Source organism: Gymnogyps californianus, chromosome 14 (genome assembly GCF_018139145.2).
Source record: "Gymnogyps californianus isolate 813 chromosome 14, ASM1813914v2, whole genome shotgun sequence".
Taxonomy (NCBI): domain Eukaryota; kingdom Metazoa; phylum Chordata; class Aves; order Accipitriformes; family Cathartidae; genus Gymnogyps; species Gymnogyps californianus.
In genome coordinates this window covers 4,903,890-4,924,936 of record NC_059484.1, presented here as the reverse complement: position 1 = coordinate 4,924,936, position 21,047 = coordinate 4,903,890, and the positions used below count along the sequence as shown (strand labels likewise).

General features: G+C 47.9%; 1 protein-coding gene across 1 annotated transcript; it reads left to right on the top strand.

Annotated features, from left to right (window-relative positions):
• The first annotated feature begins 323 nt into the window (after positions 1 to 323).
• On the top strand, positions 324 to 19,388 carry RARS1 (arginyl-tRNA synthetase 1). The gene is made up of 15 exons (XM_050905130.1): positions 324 to 368; positions 6,020 to 6,154; positions 6,671 to 6,859; positions 10,664 to 10,775; positions 11,787 to 11,887; positions 12,379 to 12,500; positions 12,828 to 12,948; positions 13,263 to 13,392; positions 13,734 to 13,838; positions 14,779 to 14,957; positions 15,489 to 15,598; positions 16,473 to 16,578; positions 17,811 to 17,983; positions 18,618 to 18,865; positions 19,247 to 19,388. The coding sequence occupies exons 1-15, from the start codon at positions 324 to 326 to the stop codon at positions 19,354 to 19,356; spliced, it is 1,986 nt and encodes a 661-aa protein (XP_050761087.1). The 3' UTR covers positions 19,357 to 19,388.
• Positions 19,389 to 21,047: the final 1,659 nt, after the last annotated feature.

Below are 21,047 nucleotides of genomic sequence, written 5' to 3'. Positions count from 1 at the left end.
CTTCTTCTAATTCGCTTGGACTTTAAAAGGCAGCAGCTGGGAGCACCGGCACAGCTACACCACCTCAGCGCTTCATAAAGAAGGATTTCCGAGTCCCAGGGAGGCGGCCAGCTCCGCCAGCTCCCCCCTGCCCGGCCGCCGCCGCCGGACCCGCACACCGCCCGCCATTCCCGCCCGGCCGCGCGGGTCACGTCAGACGCAGGACGCTGCCCGGGCCCTCCCCGCCGCCCGGGGGCGCTGTCGCCGCGCTCGAGCCTCTCCCCCTCCACCCCCCGGCGCGTTCCGCTTCCGCTAAAGCCACTTCCGCTTCCGGCCGCTCGAGGATGGAGGCGCGCGTGGCGCAGACCGCAGCTCGGCTGGCGCGGCAGGTGCGGGCCGGGGCGGGGAGGCGCGGCGCGGCACGGCCGGGGCCGGCCCGGCATCGGCCCGGGCCACCCCGGCATCGGCCCCTGCCCCGCCGGCTCCCTGGCGGCACCGGCTCCGTGCGGGCCGCCCCGGCCGGGGACAGAGCGGGGCCTGGCGGCACGTCCCGGAGGCCTCCGTCGGGGAAGGCGTCGAAGGTCCCGGGGCGTTCTGGGGGGCGCAGGTGGCGGGCGAGCCCGCCGGGCAGGCGAGCGCCGCCCCGCGCGGCCGGGGGCGGCTCCCCAGGGCACCGCCGCCGAGAAGCCTCAGCAGTACCGGGAGCCCGAGGCGAGTCTCTGGGCAGAGCGGGGGGGGCCCGCCGTGCGCTCGGGGGTTGCAGGGGAGGCGGAAGGCTGGTCTTGGACGGAAGGGCAGAGAGCAGGCAGGGGCTGAGGCACCTTCCTCAGCCTGTTTCGTTTCTCTTGAGACAAAAAGTAGAGTGAAAGCGCTCTCTCGTGCCTGAGACCCTGTGTCATGAGGCCAGGGCGTGTGGTTCAGCTCATAGCGCTGTTCAGCGAGGGTGAGGGTTCAAGATGAAGTTCTGCAAAAAACTTGCAAAAAAAAAAAGCATCAGGAAGCTGTCGAACACGGGTTTGTGTGTTACCGCCCTAGTTCTTTGTGCTGTGACTTTAGCTGGCTGCTCGCTGTGGTAGCTGTGGAAGGATCGCCCTGCTGCCAGGTGAGGCGATGGGCAGGAGGGTGTCCCTGCCCTCGGGAGAGGCAGCACCGGGTCCGGTGGGTCCTGGGAGGCCAGAGCAGCCAGGGAAGTGCTTTCAGAGGACCTGTTGGAGGGCAGGTATGCTAACAGCAGTCCTGGCTTTCTCACAGAGAATTATTGCAACCATAAGGTGCTTTGGGTTGGAAAAAAGATGGTGACAACCCTTTCCCTTTTCAGTGACTATAATAATAAAAATAAATTGGACTGCCGGGTCTATCCTAGTCAACGATTGATATTGACAGTAGAGTACAGAGGCAGCTTCAGGAAAACCTTGAATCCTACAGGTTAACATCTCATATATTGCCCCAAGAGCACGTGACTGAGAGATTCTGGACATTTGGCTTGTGGTTTTTTGCGTACCATACGCATGTGTTCTTAAGCAGTTTTTCAGTATGTCTTCTATTCACAAGTCAAGCATATGATAGGTACTGCCATAAAATACTGAGATAATAAATCTGGCTGTTGAATCTCTGCAACTTCTTTTTGCCTTTGTTTTTGTGTTTCGCCTTTGTAGCTTCTAGGAGAGAAAGGGCACCTCGGGTGTTCTGGCAAGGTGGTTCTCCCTTTGCCGCCATTGCTATCTGGTCTTTAGTCTGTCAACAAAGTCCAGTCACTCTGAAGCAAAGCAAGAGGGACAGTGTTCAGCTCTTTAACTCCAGGAGGCTGAAGGAGGCCGTGTGGAATTACTGAGCCTGAATCTACCCGTCACCTCACTCCCAGCCACGTGCTCCCTGGTGCCAGCTCCAGCACACCCTGGAGCCTGTGGTGAGCTGGCCAGCAGGAATCATTAGCTTTTGGGGAAAATAACCCAATAAAGAGCGAAGAGTGTGCTGAGTTACAGCACTGAGGCAGCTCAGCAAAGGCTTGGTGGAGTAGTAGCAGAGAGAAAACTGTGCAGGAGGCAAGAAGGAGGGGAAGGAAGAGAGATGCTGTGACCCCGTTGCCATGCTTTCTCAGGATATTTTCTTTTCTTTTTTTTTTTTTTTTTAAATGTGATGGAGAAAAGCACTATCACATTAAAGCCCAGAGACAGAAGCTTATGCAAGTTTCGTGTTAATGTAGTGGGGTCTTTGGAAGACATTTTTATGTGCTAAGGGAAAACGTAAGGATGATTTTGATCCTATTGAGAAAGCTATAGGTTTTTTGTATTCACAGGAGAAGATTTCTAGTACTCAGCTGACCAAAGAGCCCTTGGAGATGTCAGCATGGCCTCATGTAATTCCTGCTGCTTCTCATGAGGTGGTCATCAGGTATGACCCTTTACTGACAAGTTGTGATATGTCCAGGGCTGTGCAGGTAGAGTAATCCAGGGGGTGACACTTCATGTCCTGAACAGCGGCTTTTTCCTTCCTTTTCTCAGTTGCATGTTTTGTAGATCAGAGGTGTATTGGCATTGTCTCCCTTCCTCACTTGGATGGTACTGTGAGGGAGGAGTTACAAGGACTATCTGTAGTTCAATGCAGTAGTTTGTTTTTCAGAAAGAATGTAGAATTTATAATATCCCTTTAATAACATCTAGCATTCATAGGTGATTTGCTAGAGAATTAGCTTTATCACAGGTTGCTGTGATAAGGGGCATTTATAACATGCGACTATCTAAAGACCTTCTTCCAGGTGAGCTTGGCAACAGGACCCGTAGGATCATCGAGTCCAACTCCCTGCTCCTCACAGGACTACCTAAACCATATGACTAAGAGCGTCGTCCAGATGCTCCTTGAACTCTGACAGGCTTGGTGCCGTGACCACTTCCCTGGGGAGCCTGTTCCAGCGACTGACTACCCTCTCAGTGAAGAGCCTTTTCTTGATGTCTAATCTGAACCTCCCCCGACACAGCTTCATTCCATTTCCTCGTGTCCTGTTGCTGGTCACCAGAGAGGAGGGTCGTGAGTAGCGTTCCCCTCCTGACTGGCCCATGAACTGGGGTGCCCTTGTTGCCAGTTTTGGAGCCGTTAGCTGTACTCAGCCGTGCGGCTGTCCCAGCCCAGCTGTTGTGATCTTAACCCCATCGCTTTGGGAACTCGGTGTAATCATTCCCGAGTTCAGGCTTTTCTGCTAGGTGGTTTTGAATGAAGAGTTCATTTCGTCATCTATATTAGCTGTTGACGAGCACAAAAAGGGAGACTTAAATGGCAGCAGCAATATTGGGGTAGGCAGGTAGGCCACTGTGGTGAAACCTTTTGCTTGCAGTTCACACTCAAGTAACATAAGGACTGCTACTGAAACTTTCTGAAGAAGAGGAGCACAAAACATGATAGGAAAATGTGACAGTCTAGGCTGACACGTTGGGCTTGGTCAAATCTGAAATGGGGCCAGCCTGAATGCCTCTGATCTGCAGGTGTCTGTGCTGTGAATTTGCTGTTTTGGTGCAGTCATGGGAAAGAAGTAGATGACTTACTGAACTGTGGCATTGTTTTAGAGTTTTTTACCTCCTGGCCAAATCCAAGTGATTAGGATATTAATTGTCACCCTGCATTTGTGTGGGAAAAGCCGTTTGGGCCAAATGTCTGCCCCAGGGGTCGGTGATTCCTGAGAACTCTTGTTCTGGGTTCTGGCCGTGCACATGGATAAACCTCTTCCTCATCCTCTTGGAGTCTAACAATATGGAAAGAAGCTCCAGTAAGATACTGGTCATCTCACCTCCTGCGAGTCTTAACTTGGGTGGCCAGAGGCATTTGTGATTATGGAGGAAAATCCAAATTGAATTTCTGTTCTGAAAAGTTTGCCAATGGTACTGAAATATCTCGGTTGGCTATAGCTTTGGGGAGTCTTTTAATGCAGGAGGAATACGTGTGAGCTGCTTGTTTGCTTGGATATGTAGTGATTTGAATTTCAAAAGCAGAATGCAAATTTCTGGATTTGGACAATGTTTGTCCTTAATGCAAAACTCTCCTAAAGGTCTTGCTAACCTGACCTGAAGCTGGTGACTTTGCTAGAGAGAAGGTAATACTGGGAGGACACAGAATTTACAGATAATGTGATATTAAGAGTAGAAGATATCTTTGTGCTTTTATTAAAGCACATTCTGGGGTTGGGGCAGATGAATTACGCATGTCACTGCTCCGACATTCCTTTAAGTCAGTTTGTAGCAGTGATGCTTACTTAAACTTACAGTGAAACAACTGTAAAACAATGCAATGAAATCTCTCTTGCGCTATTTTAAACTTGAAGTTCAGTCTGAAAATTTTTCAAATGGGTCTGTAAGTTATATGAAATGCTGCCAGGTCAGGCAAGTAAGAAAAGTCAAAAATAAAAAAAATATATATTTTCTGTTGGTTATATGGGGGAAGGTATGTATATGTATGTGAGAGAAAAACAGTCTGATTGGGGGGGGGGGGTCTGCCTTGGGTTAAAAAAAGAAGTAATAGGCTGCAAAAGGAAAAGCTGCAATGGACTATTTGAAGTGAGTTATTTTTGAGATACAGCTGTGCTGTTCAATGATTTTAGTTGGCTAAATGCCAAACCAGAGTTTTTGATAAAGGTTTTTTTTCTCAAAGTCCTGTTTCTTCACATCTGAACCTGCAGGAAGCATCCTGTTCTCCTGTAGCAGAGGAGACCTTGAGGCTGTAAACGAAGTGTGCTGGAAGCTGAAGCGCAAACGAAGAATGACCTCAAAAGTACTGATTTTCAGCTTGGTCCACAAGTAGGCCAATCTTAAGATTGTTTTGGCTCAGCTTAGGTTTTTTGAGCATCTGCAGTTAGTTATAGTGGCATTTGTGGGAGCTGTTGTTCAGGTGGACATATAAGACTAGAAGATTTGATGGCCCAATTTTTTTCCTTAATTAAATATTCTGATTGTTTCAAGAGCAACAAAGTAAATGAGCTTGGTGGCCTACTTGACGACAATAATGGCCTGAGCTGCCTCCTGCTGTGGGAGTTCTGGTAGAGGAGAGCCGGAATGAGTGAGATGAGGGGCTGGCGAGCCAGGGTGGGGAGTGCTCACTGCCTCTTCTACCTGCCTCTCCCTCCATAGCGGCATTTGAGTCGCTTAAATTTTCAGTAGCCTCCAGACTTCTATTTGTGAGCCAGATTTGTGGCTGATGAGCACAAAGCCTGTTATGGGGGGGGCAAGAGATGGACAACCGAGATGCAGTTTCAGATATTTGGTTTCTTTAGGGGGTGGGGTGAGGAGGATTACTGCTCCTTGCAGCAGCTTCCAGCCGTTGGGCTAAGACTGCCTGTTGAAGCATTTGCTTCTGTCCCTGGCTGTGAAGTCTGGAGGGGCATGGGGAAGCGTGGAGAACTTTGTTTATTTGGAGCACAGAGGTCCACCTGAAATTCCTGATTGCTCCTGAATGCCTTATGTCAGTTTTAAGGGAGAAGCCACGCTGGAGGTAGGGAAGGAAAGGTTGTGTGGCAGGGTGGAAGCGAGTGCAGGCTGCAGAAATGGCCCTATGAATTCCCCTATGAAGCAGCACGCTGTACTACTTGGCGTTTCTGTCTCCAGTTGGTATTTGAGCTTGCTGGGGTTGTGTGAGTGATTGTGGTTTTCACCCTCTGGAAGAGAAACTGTGGCCTATGAGATGGTGAAACAGGCTGAAGGAGCTTTAGGGAATTTTGAGTCAAATCATTTGACATCTTTGTTAGATTAAAAAAGCTGGAGAAGGTGCTTATTTTGGGAATATGTTTTGTAGCACAACCTATTGTCTTTCTTGCACTTCTGTCTTGATATTAGTGAGATTATTATCTCACTGACTTTTTTTAAGAATGTTTCAGAATCCCCGTTTTTGACACAAATAGAAACCACCTTTAAACATTAGTTGTTTGGAATTATTCAATTTACATGTCATTGCTGTTACCTTTATGAGGCAAAACTAGAACTGTATCTGAGATCTTGCAGCTCCTCACTTTCTGTCCCCCCACTCCAAGAATTGCTGTGTGACAATTTAATTTGCTTTTCAGGAAAACGAGATCAAGTTGTTAACTGCAGAAATTGAGCGTCTGAAGAACTTTGGATGTTTGGGAGTCTCCCCAAGTTTGGAAGGGTTGCGAGACGAAAACGCAAAACTTAAGTATCGGTTAAATTTCCTTCGAAAGGTAAGGAAATAAAGAATTAATGCTGTAGCATATGTTTTTTGTTCTCATTAAGACAAGCTAAATAAGTGATGTCAGTTTGTTACAGCTAGTGATGTGTGACAGCGTGCTCACTTTGCATTCTGATGCCTTAATTGTTGGTGGCACATCAGATATTTCTTGGTTCCTTAAACAGAAACCTACTTTATGAAAAAAGTCGGTAGGTTAATAAGCCCATACTGTCAAGTCTTGGCTAGTCATGTAACAGGCAGCCCAGCTGAGGTCTCCACCAGGATCACTGACAAAGGTGTGAGAAGTAATGCAGCCCTGCATTCAGGGGAAGTGTTTGTGCTGGGAGGTTCAAAGGGAGAAGCAGCTCTTGAATCACGTGATTTTTATGTTGTGTATGTTGCTTGCTCCTGTGCCTAGAGATGTCAGCCAAATCTGTCAGCCATGCTTTGCCGGGCAGCCAAGGAAAAAAGTGGGATGTAACGGCTCCTCAGATGTTGTGAATTAGCCTTCTGGATTTTGTTTTTTCAGAGCCTTCAGGAGGAAAGAAGTAAAACAGCAAAAAGCATGATTAATATCAACAGCTGTCTTCAGGAGATCTTTGGAGCTGCTATTCAGGCTGCCTACCCAGATTTAGAAAACCCTCCACTAGTGGTGACGCCAAGTCAGCAGCCCAAATTTGGGGATTACCAGTGTAACAGCGCCATGGGCATAACGCAGGTAAATCTGAACGATCTTACAAAGAGAATTAAAAATAGAGGTGTTGTCTGTTGGAAGCGAAGTGATAGACAGCACAGTGAGAGTTGCAATATTGGACTTGTTTCAGGCTTGTTGTAGGCCTCTGGGCTGAGAATTTAGTGAGTATCTAACGGCATTTTAGGGAACTATTGGCCTTCACAGAGTAGACCTTTAAACCTCTGTTTAGATGACTGGTATGAGATTGTTAAATGTGTATCACGCAGAAAAACCGCTCAGTTTGTGGGATCTAAATCAAATCAGGATTTGAGTGCTGCATTGATTTACTAATGATGTGCAATTAACTGCCAACAGTGAGCTGGTAGTTTGGAACTAATATCAGCAAAACAATAAATCACAATTCTGGACACTTACAAAATGTTGATAAACACCTACAAATTTCTAAATACTCTTCTGTAATGCCAGGAAAGTATAATGTCCCCACACACATTTGCACACAGTTATGTGCACACACACCCCCTTCTCACAGGGCAGGTGGGTTACAAACACGTGCCCTGTCTCTGGGAGCGCGGTTTCCCCTCGTTGCACACATCTCCTGTTGGTGTGGGTGCTGCAGCTTCCTACTGCCCACTAACACACACGGCAGTGAGAAGGGGCCTAGGTGCTCCCCTCTGCGCCCGGGTGGGGCCCAGGTCCCTGCGTGCTGCATCCTGAACTGCCCTCGGCGAGCTCGGGCACGGGCCACTCGCGGCACCTACTGCTGTGGGTTATTGTCGGGCCTGCGCAGGGGCTGTGGTGCGTGTGAAGCACCTTCTCACAGCATCCAACCAGGTGTAGACTACTGCTCAGGCACTGTCCTTCTTACTGCTCTAGCCGACTCCTTTGTTTCAAAAGTCTCTTGTTAATTCCCTGGTTACAGCTGAATTTGGCTGATTGTTGTTGTGTTCCTTGAAGCATTTTCAGTTTTGTGACAAATGCTCTTTCAGATGGATTTGAGTGCGCTCTTCTGCACACTTTTTGTGGTCGTGTTCCTATCTTATTGGCTGTTGTTATCCAAGCATTTGCTGAGGGTTGGCTGTGTGGGCATTCCCACATCTATGGTTGCTGGCATCTATATTTTCTTTTAACTGAGCAAAAGGCAGGAAATATGGGGAGTTTTGTTATGATGTTCTGATCTTGGAGGTTTTCAGGCAACTGTAAGAATGGTTCCACTGTACAGGACACCTGTTAAGTGTGTGCAGAGGAAGGAGTGGGGTTTTTTTTAACCTGGCTAGTATCAACAGTTACTTTGAAAATTATGGTATTGCTGCTTTCTGGAAGATATTTGGCCAAAGAGGACCCAAACACAATAAGAGACACTTCAGGAGTTGCTCAGTGAGCTGGGACTGTGCTGAAGTAAAACCAGGAGGTGGGGGAGAAAGAGGATAATGCATTTTAGCTTCGGTGCTAAAGTGCCCAAACTTTCAATGCATTGATGCCTTTGAGTGAATAGGTAGACTCTTTGTAATTACAGATCTTTTATTTTGCAATCTCAACAGAAGCAACTTTTTCAACTTTTTTTTTTTTTTTTAAGTGTTCTGTTGTCAGTTCACCTTTATTAATCTATTGCACCGACACACATGGAATTCTACTCTCCCAGGTTGTCATCTGCAGCCGCTATGGCTGTTGTCCTGCTACAATGAGTTTGACTCCCAGGCAGCATCGATACGTGCCGGCCAGCAGGCTCTTGGTCTGAAGTGCCAAGGCGGAAACAGCCCTCACAAATACGTGTCATCTTCCCGTGGTCTCGTTAGCATATTGCGACTGGGCTCCAGCCAGAGGAGCACCCTGGGTGACTGCACTGACATGGGCTTTCAGAGCTTTGCCGTTTTTTTGACCGCTGCTTTACCCCAATTAAGTCGCGGTTGGGATTCTGAAGCAGTCCTGGCTTCGCAGTGTCGACGTTGTTCGCATAACTCAGTGTCTGAACAGTCCCCTTCAAGCCAAGGTTTCAAGTTCCAGATTGTCAGCTGTATTGGTGCATAAGGGTTCCTAGTAGTGGGCTTGGCTATAGAGTTTGTTCCCTGGAAAGGCACACCGTATAAGCTAGGCCTGAGCTTGGCAATACTCACACATGCAGCACGCTCAGAGCGTATCAGCACAGCAGAGCCAGGGGATGCAGTGCAGTCATTTCCCTCTGAGAGCAGCAGGTTATGTACTTTCCGTCGGCCTAAGTTTTAGGGACTTGACTGCGGTGCACGTCTCCCCGTAGAGCCTTGCTCCCTGCGCAGAGCTGGAACGCCGGTCACGGCGACTGCCAGAGGAGCAGGAAGTGCCCTGACTCGCAGGCAGCACTAGTACGTGCCAGGCAGCAACCTCCTCTGCCTGCAGTGCACCGATGGTGAAACAGCCCTCACAAATGCATATTGTTTTCCTGGGAGCTCGTTAGCATGTTAATGCCTGGGGTTTGAGCCAGGAGCTCTGCTTGCTCCTTAGAGTAATAGGAGTGCGGTGACTGTTTCTGGAATGATTCAGATAACATGCCTGTGATCTGGTATAACATGCCCGTAATCTGTTTTGCATTTATTTTTCCTGTAGTTTGCACTTCGAGTAGCAGTAAAGGCTACAGAGGATTGCTTTTCTTGCCCATTCTAAGCCTTTACCATCTTGTAAGGATCCTGTTATGATAAACTATATGGCAGTTAAACAGGAAGCTGAAACTTAAGTAGAAGTCACATTTTGCAGCAGACTGCAAGTTAGCAAATACAAGCAGTAGTGAGTATAAATTCTGAGTTGACAAAGAGGTACGTGCTCTTTGTGGCCTTGATGCGATAGATTATTTTCAAATGCATCACAGTAAGAATGGAAAATCATGTGCTCAGAAACAAATAGTTGTGGTAATTTTATGTGTGAATTTACAGTGTGAATGTAGTGTTTTGCAAGGTACGGGTTGGGCTAGCTCACAGAATCCTCCTAAAGGGTGTTTTTGTCAGATTTGCAAAAAGCTATGTGAGAAGATGCTTTGGGAATGGACAGAGAAATTGCAGAGTTGGACTAGGTGATCTTTGAAGGTCCCTTCCAACCCAAACCGTTCTGATGCTATCGTTGTATGTGAACTAGCATCGTGTTATTTGAGTTTCTCACAGTGGGCCACTTATGTCTGGAGGGAAAAGGAGAGCTACTTTACCAGCAGTTTTTCTGATGCACTTCAAAGAAAATTGGGCAGTGTTAGGATTATCTTTGGTTGCTTGGGTTGTTGGATTTTATTTATTTATTCACTTATTTATTTATTAAGTTTGAGTCTAAGGTAGGACTGAAGGCAGTTTGCTTTGGTTGCTTTTAATTATAAATCAGCAGACTTGCTCTGAAACCACACTCAGCATCTACTGTAGGCACAGTTCAAAACTTCAAATATGAATGCTGGCAGGGCTGAGGATACCCGTGAGACTGATGAACAGGATTTTGAAGCAATGTGAAGGACTGTGGCAGCTATGTTGATTTTTAAAGAGTTTGTCCCTTTTACTAGCTTAGAGAAATAAAATTTTCCAAACCACTTAACAGGTTTTGAAAAATAGCCTGGAAGATTGTCTTCTGCCACAGGGACTACCCTTTAATTGCCCTTAGCAGAAGAGAGTGAACATGTTGGGTCTAGTTAGACTTCTGGTGTGTAGAGAGAGCTGATCTAATCTGTAAAATTTGCTAGAGATGTTTTTCTTTGTGTGTGTGTCTGCATTATGAAGCTAAAGGATCATGAGGATCTTTCAATGCCGCAGTATCTATGCTTTCTGTTTCACTCTGTAGAATGTTTTGGAGAATTGAATTTTACTAGGTCTTCTTGTTGTGTTTCAGATACTGCTTAAAACCAAGGAACAGAAGGTTAGCCCAAGAGAAATCGCTGAGAAAATATCAAAAAATATTCCTGCCAACGAATGCATTGAGAAGGTTGAAATTGCCGGTCCTGGTAAAATAGTTTCATGTTACACACTTTGTATGTTTTAAAGCTGATAAGGCGATTTTATACTGGATGGTGATCCAGGAAGCTGAGTTGAATTCAACTATTTTGTGATTTAAAACTGCAGTTACAGGGTGAATTAGCTTCTTCTGTCTTGGTGAGCTTTGTAGCCGTCAGACTTGTGCAGCAGCAGAAAATCTCTGTATTAGAATTGGCAAGTGCAGCCCTGAGCCTTTTAATTAGCAATTTTTCCACTGATCCTTAAGGGACCAGCTTTTCCCCTTCGAATATTGGTGATGGGTATCAGGCCACAATCATGAAATCACAGCAAAAATCGATATGCCCTTCTCGCTGTTGCTTGCACGGTGAGGAGACCTTGTCCTCTCAGCAGTGACATGCTGGAGTAGCATGGAGGTTATTAATTGCTGTATCTGTTCTCTCCCTGTGACCCAGGAAGAAATACAAGGGCTCATTCCTTAGGGCTTCAGCATAAACACAAAAGTCACATGGCACAGCCCTTTGAGTGCTTGGGCAGAAGCTCATTCATTAGCTCTGTGAAACAGAAGTAAAACAGCGTTGTCCCACAAGCATGCATTATTCCAGGTGAAACTATATGGGTTAGAATATTAATTTAAAAAAAGGAGAGAAAGCAGGATTTGTTTTTGCATTCTGCAAACCCTGGCAAGATTATTTATTTTCTCATTAAAAAATGTTTTTATAAATTCACCTTTGACAGTGTACAAAAAGGAGTTATGTCAGTGGACTAGCTTGCAGCATCTAACTCCTGCAGGAAAGGCTATAGTGGTGTGAAACAGACTCTTGTAGTCTGGGAACAGAAGTTGTCTTTTAGTGACAGCTTTGTTGTCCTGTTGCTGAAAAATTTTGTTTTGTCAAGCGAACTTCACGTCAAGCTCTTGTCCTTGACGTGAGAAAACAGAAACCCAAGGGCAAAGGAAACAAAAAGTGGTTTGAGGCACTTCTGCAGCCCCAGCGCTCATTGCTGGTTTTTCTCCTCTAAAGGTTTTATCAATGTCCACTTGAGAAAGGATTTTGTGTCGAAGCAGCTGAGCAATTTATTGGTGAATGGAGTTCAACCACCAGCTGTTGGCAAAAGGAAAAAGGTACGGCAGTAAGCGCACAGGCATCCTGCTCCCATACAGGTGAAACGTGCTGGACTGCAGGTAGCTTTGAAATTCCCCCCTGAAGTGCCTTGTTGAGCAGATGGCCACGTCAGCTGGTTGTTACAGCAGAGTACATGGGATGTGACGTAGGGACTGGGGGCCATGGGGTGGGCCGCGTGTACCCGGTGCGGTCTCTGGTAGGTGAGGGACAGGGCTCCCCGGGCAGGGTGTGTCGTGCCAGGGTCGGTCTGGGGGTGATCCCTGACCCTCTGCTGGGCGGGCGGCAGAGCCCCAGGCTGGAAGCCTGCTCCAGCGTCCCCCGCTGGGCCATCTCTGTTGCTGCGTGCTGTTGGCAGCAAAGGATGTGAGGGTCAGCAGCGGCGACCCTTGTTCTCCCCTGCCCTCCCCCACCAACAAAACCCAGTTTAAACACGAGGTGTGGTAATGACTGCTGCCTTTTATTCATTTTTTCCTTTGGTGCTGTGTCTAAGGTGGTGGTGGATTTTTCATCCCCTAACATTGCAAAGGAGATGCATGTTGGCCACCTGCGGTCTACTATCATTGGAGAAAGTATGTGCCGACTGTTTGAATTTGCAGGTTATGATGTTTTGAGGTGAGAGTCGACTTTTGGGTGTGGTGGGCTTGTTTGGCTAAATTATGCAATACCTATCTCTGTGCTTTGGTCTGTATTGGTCTTTGTTCATAAGCACATAACAAATAATCCTTTATGTGTAGTAAGATACTAAGCTGAGCAAGTGTAGCCAGGTTAGGAATCAAGATGGGCAGCAGCTTCATTGCAGTGAAATTGGGGGCACTCGCTTGTTTTTGGTTTCTGATATTATGTGTGTTTCTTCTTTTAGAATATATATTTTTTAAATGTGTGTATTTTAAAGTATATGTTTGAGAAATCATTATTACTGTGCTCTTTGTTTGCTTCAAGGTTAAACCATTTAGGAGATTGGGGCACCCAGTTTGGAATGCTCATTGCTCACCTCCAAGACAAATTTCCAGATTACTTAACTGTTTCTCCTCCCATTGGGGATCTCCAAGCTTTTTACAAGGTATTTGTAGCAAATAAGTGTGATGTTTATGTCAACATCTGAAAAGCAGATTGAGGAGCTTTACAAATTGCAGTGTAGTTTTGGAGAAACAAAAGAATTGAATCACTGTTAATAGATTATTGCAATAACCTGCCACTGGGTAATGAATTGCAGTATCTGGTATTGAATTGTCTGTATGGGGCACGATCAAAAGACTTTGTAAGCATGCTGCCTCTTTGTCTTTTGAGATGAGTATGCTTGGAGAGCCTGTTATGAATGTTAGTGTGTTTCACGGGAGAAAGCGGTGCTTCTTCATGTGGTGTGTTTTACCATAGGAATCCAAGAGGAGGTTTGACACAGAGGAGGAATTTAAGAAACGTGCCTACCAATGTGTGGTGCTGCTGCAGAGCAAAAACCCAGACTTCATTAAAGCGTGGGAACTGATCTGTGACGTGTCGCGGAAAGGTGACTTTGCCAGATTTGGAAACATGTCTCAGCAGTAGAACAGTGTGGCTTTCCTCACCTTTGTGTCTGAGTCCATCCTCTAGTTTTCTTTTAAAAATCACTGCTGCACTGCTATGAGAAGCTTAAAGAAAATAGCCAATACAACCAAAGTACTGGGCTGTCTGTGGAGGCTTTCAGCTATATCTTTTGTGTCCTGAGTCTAGTCTGAGTCCTAGTCTGATGGCTTGACCAAGAGATGGAAAATGTCTTTAGGGACTTGCTATGCCCATTGGTAAACATATGCCACTAATTCCCACTGTGTGCATTTAATGGAAGTATTTTGTTCTGTTTCCCTCCTCAAGAGTTCCAGAAAATCTACAACTGCTTGGACATCACACTCATAGAGAGAGGGGAATCGTTCTACCACGAGATGATGAAAGACATCGTGAAAGAATTTGAAGATAAAGGTGAGGCTTTTGGTCTCAGAGTCAGAAATTTTTCAGCTGTCAGGATGAGCGAGGTAACCTCACTCCTACTCAGTGAGGCTTAGGACTGATGTTTTTGCAGTTGCATGTTCCCCACCCTTGCTCTTTTTCTCAGCCACGTTTCCTGAGTGGATCTTTTGTGGTGTTTCCTCCCAGAGAAGCATTAGCAGAATTGATTCTTATGTGTATCATTCCAGAAAGCTTGAATCTTTCTTGCTGACACCAAAAGCAGTTTGTCGGTGATATCGGTCGGCAATAGCATGATGAACTACTGGAATTTATTGTATCCTTAGTAAATAGTCGAGGAGCGATATATGACAGGGTTCCCGGTCTTTGTGTTGTGACTGTATGAGAACTTTGTCTGAGAAATCTCTGTGAAGACAGTGGCATTTTTAGGTCGTGTTGACTTTGAGACTGGCAAGAAGCCAGATGGAGCATACCAAGTCTCTGGTTTTATGTGTTCCTGTCTGGATTTGGCAATTCTTGAGTCTCACCATCTGAAGTGTTCTGACTAGTCTTATCTCTGAAAGACTTTGTGCTAAGTTCTCGTTGCACCTCCGTAGTTTCTGTTGCCTTTAATGCCGTACTTTGTGATGCTGGTTTTGTGGCTGTAAAGGTGGATATGAATGCCAGTGACAGGAGTTTTAAAATCCAATTAGGTCTTTTCTGGTAAGGCCAGATCTGTATAGATCCACTTCATTGTGCATAGTCTTGAGTTCTGGAAGCGCAGTACAGAATGTGACTTGTTTGGCGAGGGAGTTCTCATTTAGGTTTTTTCATATTTTGAGCCGTGAATTATTTGATAAGGTGAGTGCATGGCCTTTTCTTTCTGGTAGCAGCTGGGAATGGAAGTGTTTCTGCCTGTGCTGGCCCACAAACCTCCCTATGCAATGACACAGAATGTTTTCCATTGCTTTTCTAGGATTTGTCCAGGTTGATGATGGCCGGAAGATCGTGTTTGTCCCAGGTTTCCCTGTCCCGTTGACGATCATGAAATCGGACGGAGGTTACACATACGACACGTCTGACTTAGCTGCTCTTAAACACAGGCTATGCGAAGAGAAGGCTGATATCCTTATTTATGTTGTCGATAGCGGCCAGGTGAGTATGCCAACCTCTGCTGTCACTGCTGGTACAGATCATCAGAAAGTGTGTTAAACGATGGATGCAACAGTAACGTAGGTAGAACGCCGTAGGGTTTTTAGTGTGGTTGGTATATTTACTCTTGTCCTTATTGGTGTAATGGCGAATCTAGTTTGGTGGCTGGCGGCCCCTAGAACCGATTGATTAGGGAGAGACCCAGTTACCACTGGAGGTGGGTGAAGCCTAAATCTCAATAGATGAGTCTGGAATGAGATTTGTACTGCTTATACTCGGGTCTCTCCTTACCTGAGGAAATGCGAGGTTGTCAGCTCCATATCTGAGCAGTGATGGGAATTTGCCAGTTGCTGCTTCTATAAGCCGGGAAAACTCTTTGAAAGGTTGAACTTTCTGAAGTGGAATTTGTCTGTGGAGCTAGAAACATTTGAAGTCTCATTGTGAAAGCAGCATTGTGAAGGAGATAAAGCTGGGATGTAAACTGTACCTGGAGGAGTGGGTTGTGTACCAGTTGTTGGTATTTGTTCCTTGCAGTCGGTGCATTTACAAACAGTGTTTGCAGCTGGACAGATGATCGGCTGGTACGATCCCAAAGTAACCAGAGTGGCCCATGCCGCATTTGGAGTGGTGCTGGGAGAAGACAAGTAAGTCTTTGGATGTAGTTTTTCCTCTGTATGTGCTCTAAAGAGGATGTTTGAGTGAATGCAGAAGACTTACTTTTGTTTGTTGACAAGTATGTATGTGGCATGCAAAAAAAAAAGGCAGCGCATCCCATGCTGTTATTCGTAACTGTGTCATTTCATTGTGTGTCATGGTCCTTGATCCGCACAGTCACTGGTCCTGTGGTCAGGTTGCCTCTTGGGCCTGGCTTCTGCTGCCTGGCATTTGGGGAGGGGCCCTGCAAATGGCTGGTGGAAGTGCAGTGGAAGCTGATGTGAATACTGGGAGATGGCAGTGGTAAAGGCCATGATGTCCATTATTTTCTACCTGCCTCATGGTAGATGAAATGAAAGTTGGGAAAAGAACCTCTTGTGTCCCGGTCTGCAAGCCAGGCCCTTGTGCTGTAGAGTTGTTCTTGTGTCTCTGTGAACGTGTGGCTAAACTAATGTGCTCTGACCGTCAGGTGCCATTGCAGACTGGGTGGTTTTGCTGTAGGTTTGTTACAAAATTAAAGGTGACTTGCTGGGCTGGGCAGGGGTCTGGCACTGGTATTGTGTCCCATCTAATGTCTGGAACTGGGACAGTTCTGACTGTTGGAGCCTTCCTGGTCACCCCTCCCAGCCACCCTATGGGTGTTCTCTCAGTTTTGTAGCTGTCTGTGTGATGTCAGTTTCTTCAGTACAGAGGAATTTGTGGGCATGTGCTTTTTTAATAAGCCATAAGGTGTGAGCAGTGGAAATCCCTGCAAGAAGTTCTGATGCATGTCCTGGATCTGCCTGGGCACATGTGGTGCCTTCGGCAGAGCGTGGAAGTGTTTTGCCTCTTATGCAGGTGGTCATTTTGGCTGTGTGTTTTCAGGAAGAAGTTTAAAACTCGTTCAGGGGATACAGTGCGTCTTATAGATCTGCTGGAAGAAGGGCTGAAACGAGCGATGGACAAGCTGAAAGACAAGGAACGGGACAAGGTAGTTGTGACAAATTGCTTATCTTTCCTGAAAACTTCCCAGATTCGTTCACAGGCTTACGGTTTCTGCATTCTGGATGTGAGCTGACAATATGGACACTGCCAAACCACCCAGGAGATGCCGTGGGTTGTGTACACAATCAGTGTCATTATTTGATAGCAGTTTGGGCAAGGTGCTCTCATGGTGAAAGAAGAGCGTCCCTGAGTACATAGCAGTGAGAAAATGTGAGCTGCAGGCAGCACGCTGGCCTCTGGCTGGTACTGCAGAGTTTTTTGAGGATGGGAGAGGAGTGCTGGGCCTGGCAGGATAGCTGGCCTTGCAGGTACCATCAGGTCTCCCTGGTGCGATGGCAACAGCTGTGACCGCCCCCAAGATGCAGGAGGTGGTGGCAGAATATAAAGTTGCAGCCTTGGCCTGCTGGGCTAGCAGTGACTTCTGGTGATGGATGACTGGGGATCTGCATTGGCTTCACCCTTGCCCTTAGAGGCTGCAGCTGAGTTTGCTGGAAGCCCTTTGCTTAATGAGATTTATGTCTGTCTTGCATCTTGATGGCCTGGAGAGAACTGGACAGTGTGGGACGTGGAATGGAACAGAAGGACCAAACTCTGTCCAAGCACTGTGTGAGGCAGTGGAATTGGGAAGCGCAGCTCCTTGGTGCTTTGCAGCATTGGGTGAAAGTGAAAGGTCCCTTTTTAAACAGGAACACGAGGAAGCCCAGAAAAAAACCTTGAAAATCTCCCAAGGGCTCATATGAGTCAGACACAAAGTGCTTTGCCATGCTGACAGGGCACTGTTCCACCAGAGAGGGGTTTTATGAGTGTTTGGACTGTCCAGAATGCTCTATAAGGGTAGGAGGGCCACGTGTTTCTTATGTGTACATGCAGTTTGTAAGAAGCAGGAGCGCAGTATGAGCGTCAAACCTGTAGATAGTACATTATGGGGCACAGAGGTCCTGTGGGCCTTCAGAAGTAGAGGGAGTCAGCCTTAAGCTGGGCAGGGCTGCAGTGCCATTTGATTGCAAGAGAAGTGGGGGGTGGATGTGGGGTTGTCTGGTGCCCCAAGGTGGAAAGGTGGGTGTGAGCCTTTCACTGAGTACCACGTGGGTAAAATCCCCTCAGCAGCCTGGGCTTTCCTTTTGAGCCGTGCTGAGTGGCCAAGGCTGCGTGTTGTGGTTCGTGATGCCAACGTAGCATTCTTCCTCTTGACTGTAATCTGTTTTGAAATTGCAACAGGTCCTCACGGCAGAAGAGCTGAAAGCTGCCCAGACGTCAGTTGCTTTTGGATGTATTAAATATGCAGATCTCTCCCACAACAGACTAAATGATTACGTATTCTCCTTTGACAAGATGCTGGATGACCGAGGAAATACAGCTGCTTATTTGCTGTATGCCTTCACACGGATCAGGTAGGTTGAATGCACAGGGAGCTGCTTGGAGTTGGTCTCTGGTGCTATCTGCATCTTTATCACAAAGGGAGATGTGGGGAAAGGGGTGACTTAGTTGCATCAGTGCTGTTAGGGGTAGTTAGTAAGAGAAGCCAGCTACACTGGTATGCACCATAGGCAAGATTTTATTTGTCATTGGAAAAGGTGTCCTCTGCTACCTGAAACAGGGTTCTTCTGTGCAACACGCATCCCGGGCTTTTAGCTAGCAGGGAGGGAGCTGTGGGAGTTTCTGGTAATTCCATTAGAGGACTTAGGTGGTTGGAAAGGGGTGAGCCTGTGTTCCAGCAGCTGCTCACCTCAGATGTCGCCATACCCCACACAGTTTTCCTGGCACCCTGAGCCCTGGTTGCTTGGCAGCATCAGCTGTCCTTGCCAACGCATGTCCCCAGAGCACATCCCTCCCTATTCCCCTGCAGTGCCCTGTTGGATCGCTCCGAGGGCAGCGCTTCCCCGTGCGTTCCCAGGGCTGATTGCTTTCTTCTGGCCTGGTAACCCAGGACTGGGCAGGTGAGGAGATGAGCGGGTGGCCTGTGCTAGCCCTGAGACAGGCCAGACACGTGACCAACTGCAGGCTGACCACTTTGCATCGTTTCAGGGCTATTGCTCGCCTGGCCAATATTGACGAGCAGATGCTGCGGAAGGCAGCCAGGGAGGAGGTGCTTATCCTTGACCATGAGAAGGAGTGGAAGCTGGGCAAGTGCATCCTGAGGTTCCCTGAGATCCTGCAGAAGATCCTGGAGGACTTGTTATTGCACACGCTCTGTGACTACCTTTATGAGCTGGCCACCACCTTCACCGAGTTCTACGACAACTGCTACTGCGTTGAGAAGGACAGGCAGAGTGGTGAGTGTTGGCCTAGGGGTGCTGCGTGTGCCTGTGTCACATACCGTGGTACAGGCCATCTGCAGGGTGTTTCCCTGTGCTGGGAAGGCTGTTGTCACACTACTTGGTGCTGCAGAACAAGTGTTGTCCGTGTGGAAGGACTGCAGGTGGGTGGCACAGCCTGTGTCATCGTCTGCCTGTGAGCAGGAAGGTTGAGTAGAGAGTTGTGAGCAGCCAGGCACCTGGAAACACAAGGGCTGGTCAGTCTGCCTGGCTTGGGCAGAGCAGGAGTTCAGTGTGCCCAGCCCCAGGGCCAGGTTGTGGGCGGATGGGGTTCCCCTGGGGAAGGCGGTGTTAGTTGTTCTGAGCAGCTGCTCCAGCTCCTGTGTTGGTGTTTTGCAGGCCAGATCGTGAAGGTGAACATGTGGAGGCTGCTGCTGTGCGAAGCCACTGCCACCGTCATGGCCAAAGGATTCGACATCCTGGGCATTAAGCCTGTGCAGAGGATGTAGCTGTTCCCTGTGGGGTGACAATAAAGGGACTAAACAACTGGAGGTGTCTGTGTCTGTTGGGGTGGGGTTGTGGTAAGGGAAGATGCTCTGGGGGAGCAGCACCTCCTTAGGAGAGAAAGGAAGGAAGGAATAAAAGGCAGGGAGGAAGTAAGAGAAGAAGGAAAGAAAGGAGGGGGGGAGGGAGGAAGGAAAGTAAGAAAAGGAGAGAACAGGAGCCGCAGGTACAGAGGCAGACAAGAGGGGCCATGGGCACAGCTCAGAGCAATTCTCTGCAGGAACCAAACCCCACAGGCCCATGTCCAGGGCTGCTCTGCTTCAGTCTACAGAGTTTAAGGACTGAGAGCTCAGAACACCCAAGAGCACCTCCAGGAAACCCTCAAACCACAGTACAGTCACCCACACTCCCAGAGCCAACCTTACTTTGATGACTCCCTTACCTTATTTGCCAGGTGTGAGCACGTCACCCAGCTTTTGATGTCATCTCTGTCATCCCTCAGCAGAGCACAGAGCTCTCAAGGGAGGCAAGCAGTCTCATCCCAGCCCAGCAGCGCGAGGCCCTGGCGCTCAGGATGCTTGTCTCATGCAAGTTGTTAGTGAGCTGACCAAGGCAACAGTCAGGTACCTGCAAAAGAGATCAAACATCCCACTCAAGGACTGAACTTTAATGTAACACACCAGGGAGATGTGAAACAACACACACCAGGACAATGGAGTACAAGCTGTGTGTGGGGTGTACCACCTACAAGCAAACACACATATCCGCATCACTGCCCTGTGCAGGTGGCCTGTACCAGCCCTCAAAAAAGGAGTGGGTTCCTGAGTGCCTCTCAGAGGACAGCAGTGTTAGGCTGCATGCTGTGGGAGCAGCACCATCAGCTGCCAGCAATGCTGGTGTAGGCAGGCAGGCAGGCAGGCAGCAGTTTTACCTGGAGAGGCAAGGAAGCCCAGGGGAGAAGCAGATCAATTAACAACATTCCCTCAGAGGACGACACAAGGGAAATGCCTTTCCCCACAGCAACATCGTTTTGAATCCCTACAGAGTCGGTAAACCTCTTTGCTGGGTGCATATCGATCTCAAGTCACCACAAGGCCAGCTACAAGGCAGTGGGGCCATGGCTCCTGCCTTTGCTTTGGGATTTATTGGAAGCTCTGCTGTGTGAGGTAAAGCAGCACAGAACTGAGGCTTTGCTACCATTAGAGAGTAGGTGTTGCACTTCATTTAGGTGCTTGCTGACATATGCATGTGTATGTGTATATATGTACATATACATATGTATCTGCATAGATATATATAGATACAAAAGATGTGTTTATTTATCTGATGTACCAGGTTCTTTCCCATATAGACAGTTGCGGGGGAGGGCTCAGCTATCACAGCTAGACAGCGCCTAGCACCTGGTGTGCATGGCTTGTACACCTGATGGCTGTGTGAACAATGCCCACAAACAAAACCAGCCCTAGCTCTGGTGCCATGCTGACAACAGCATGACAGCCATATGTGCTGGGGGCTTCACCACCTGCCCAAACCATGTGCTGTGCTACCTGTCCAGCTCCTGTGCATGCACCCACACCCACACCGTGGCCATGCCCTCCCTCCTCCCAAGGCGGTGCTGGGTGCAGGCAGGAGGCCAGGCCCCTCTGGAGCACCCCACCGTGGAGTCAGGGAGCAGCACAGGCCGGCTGCTCCAGGG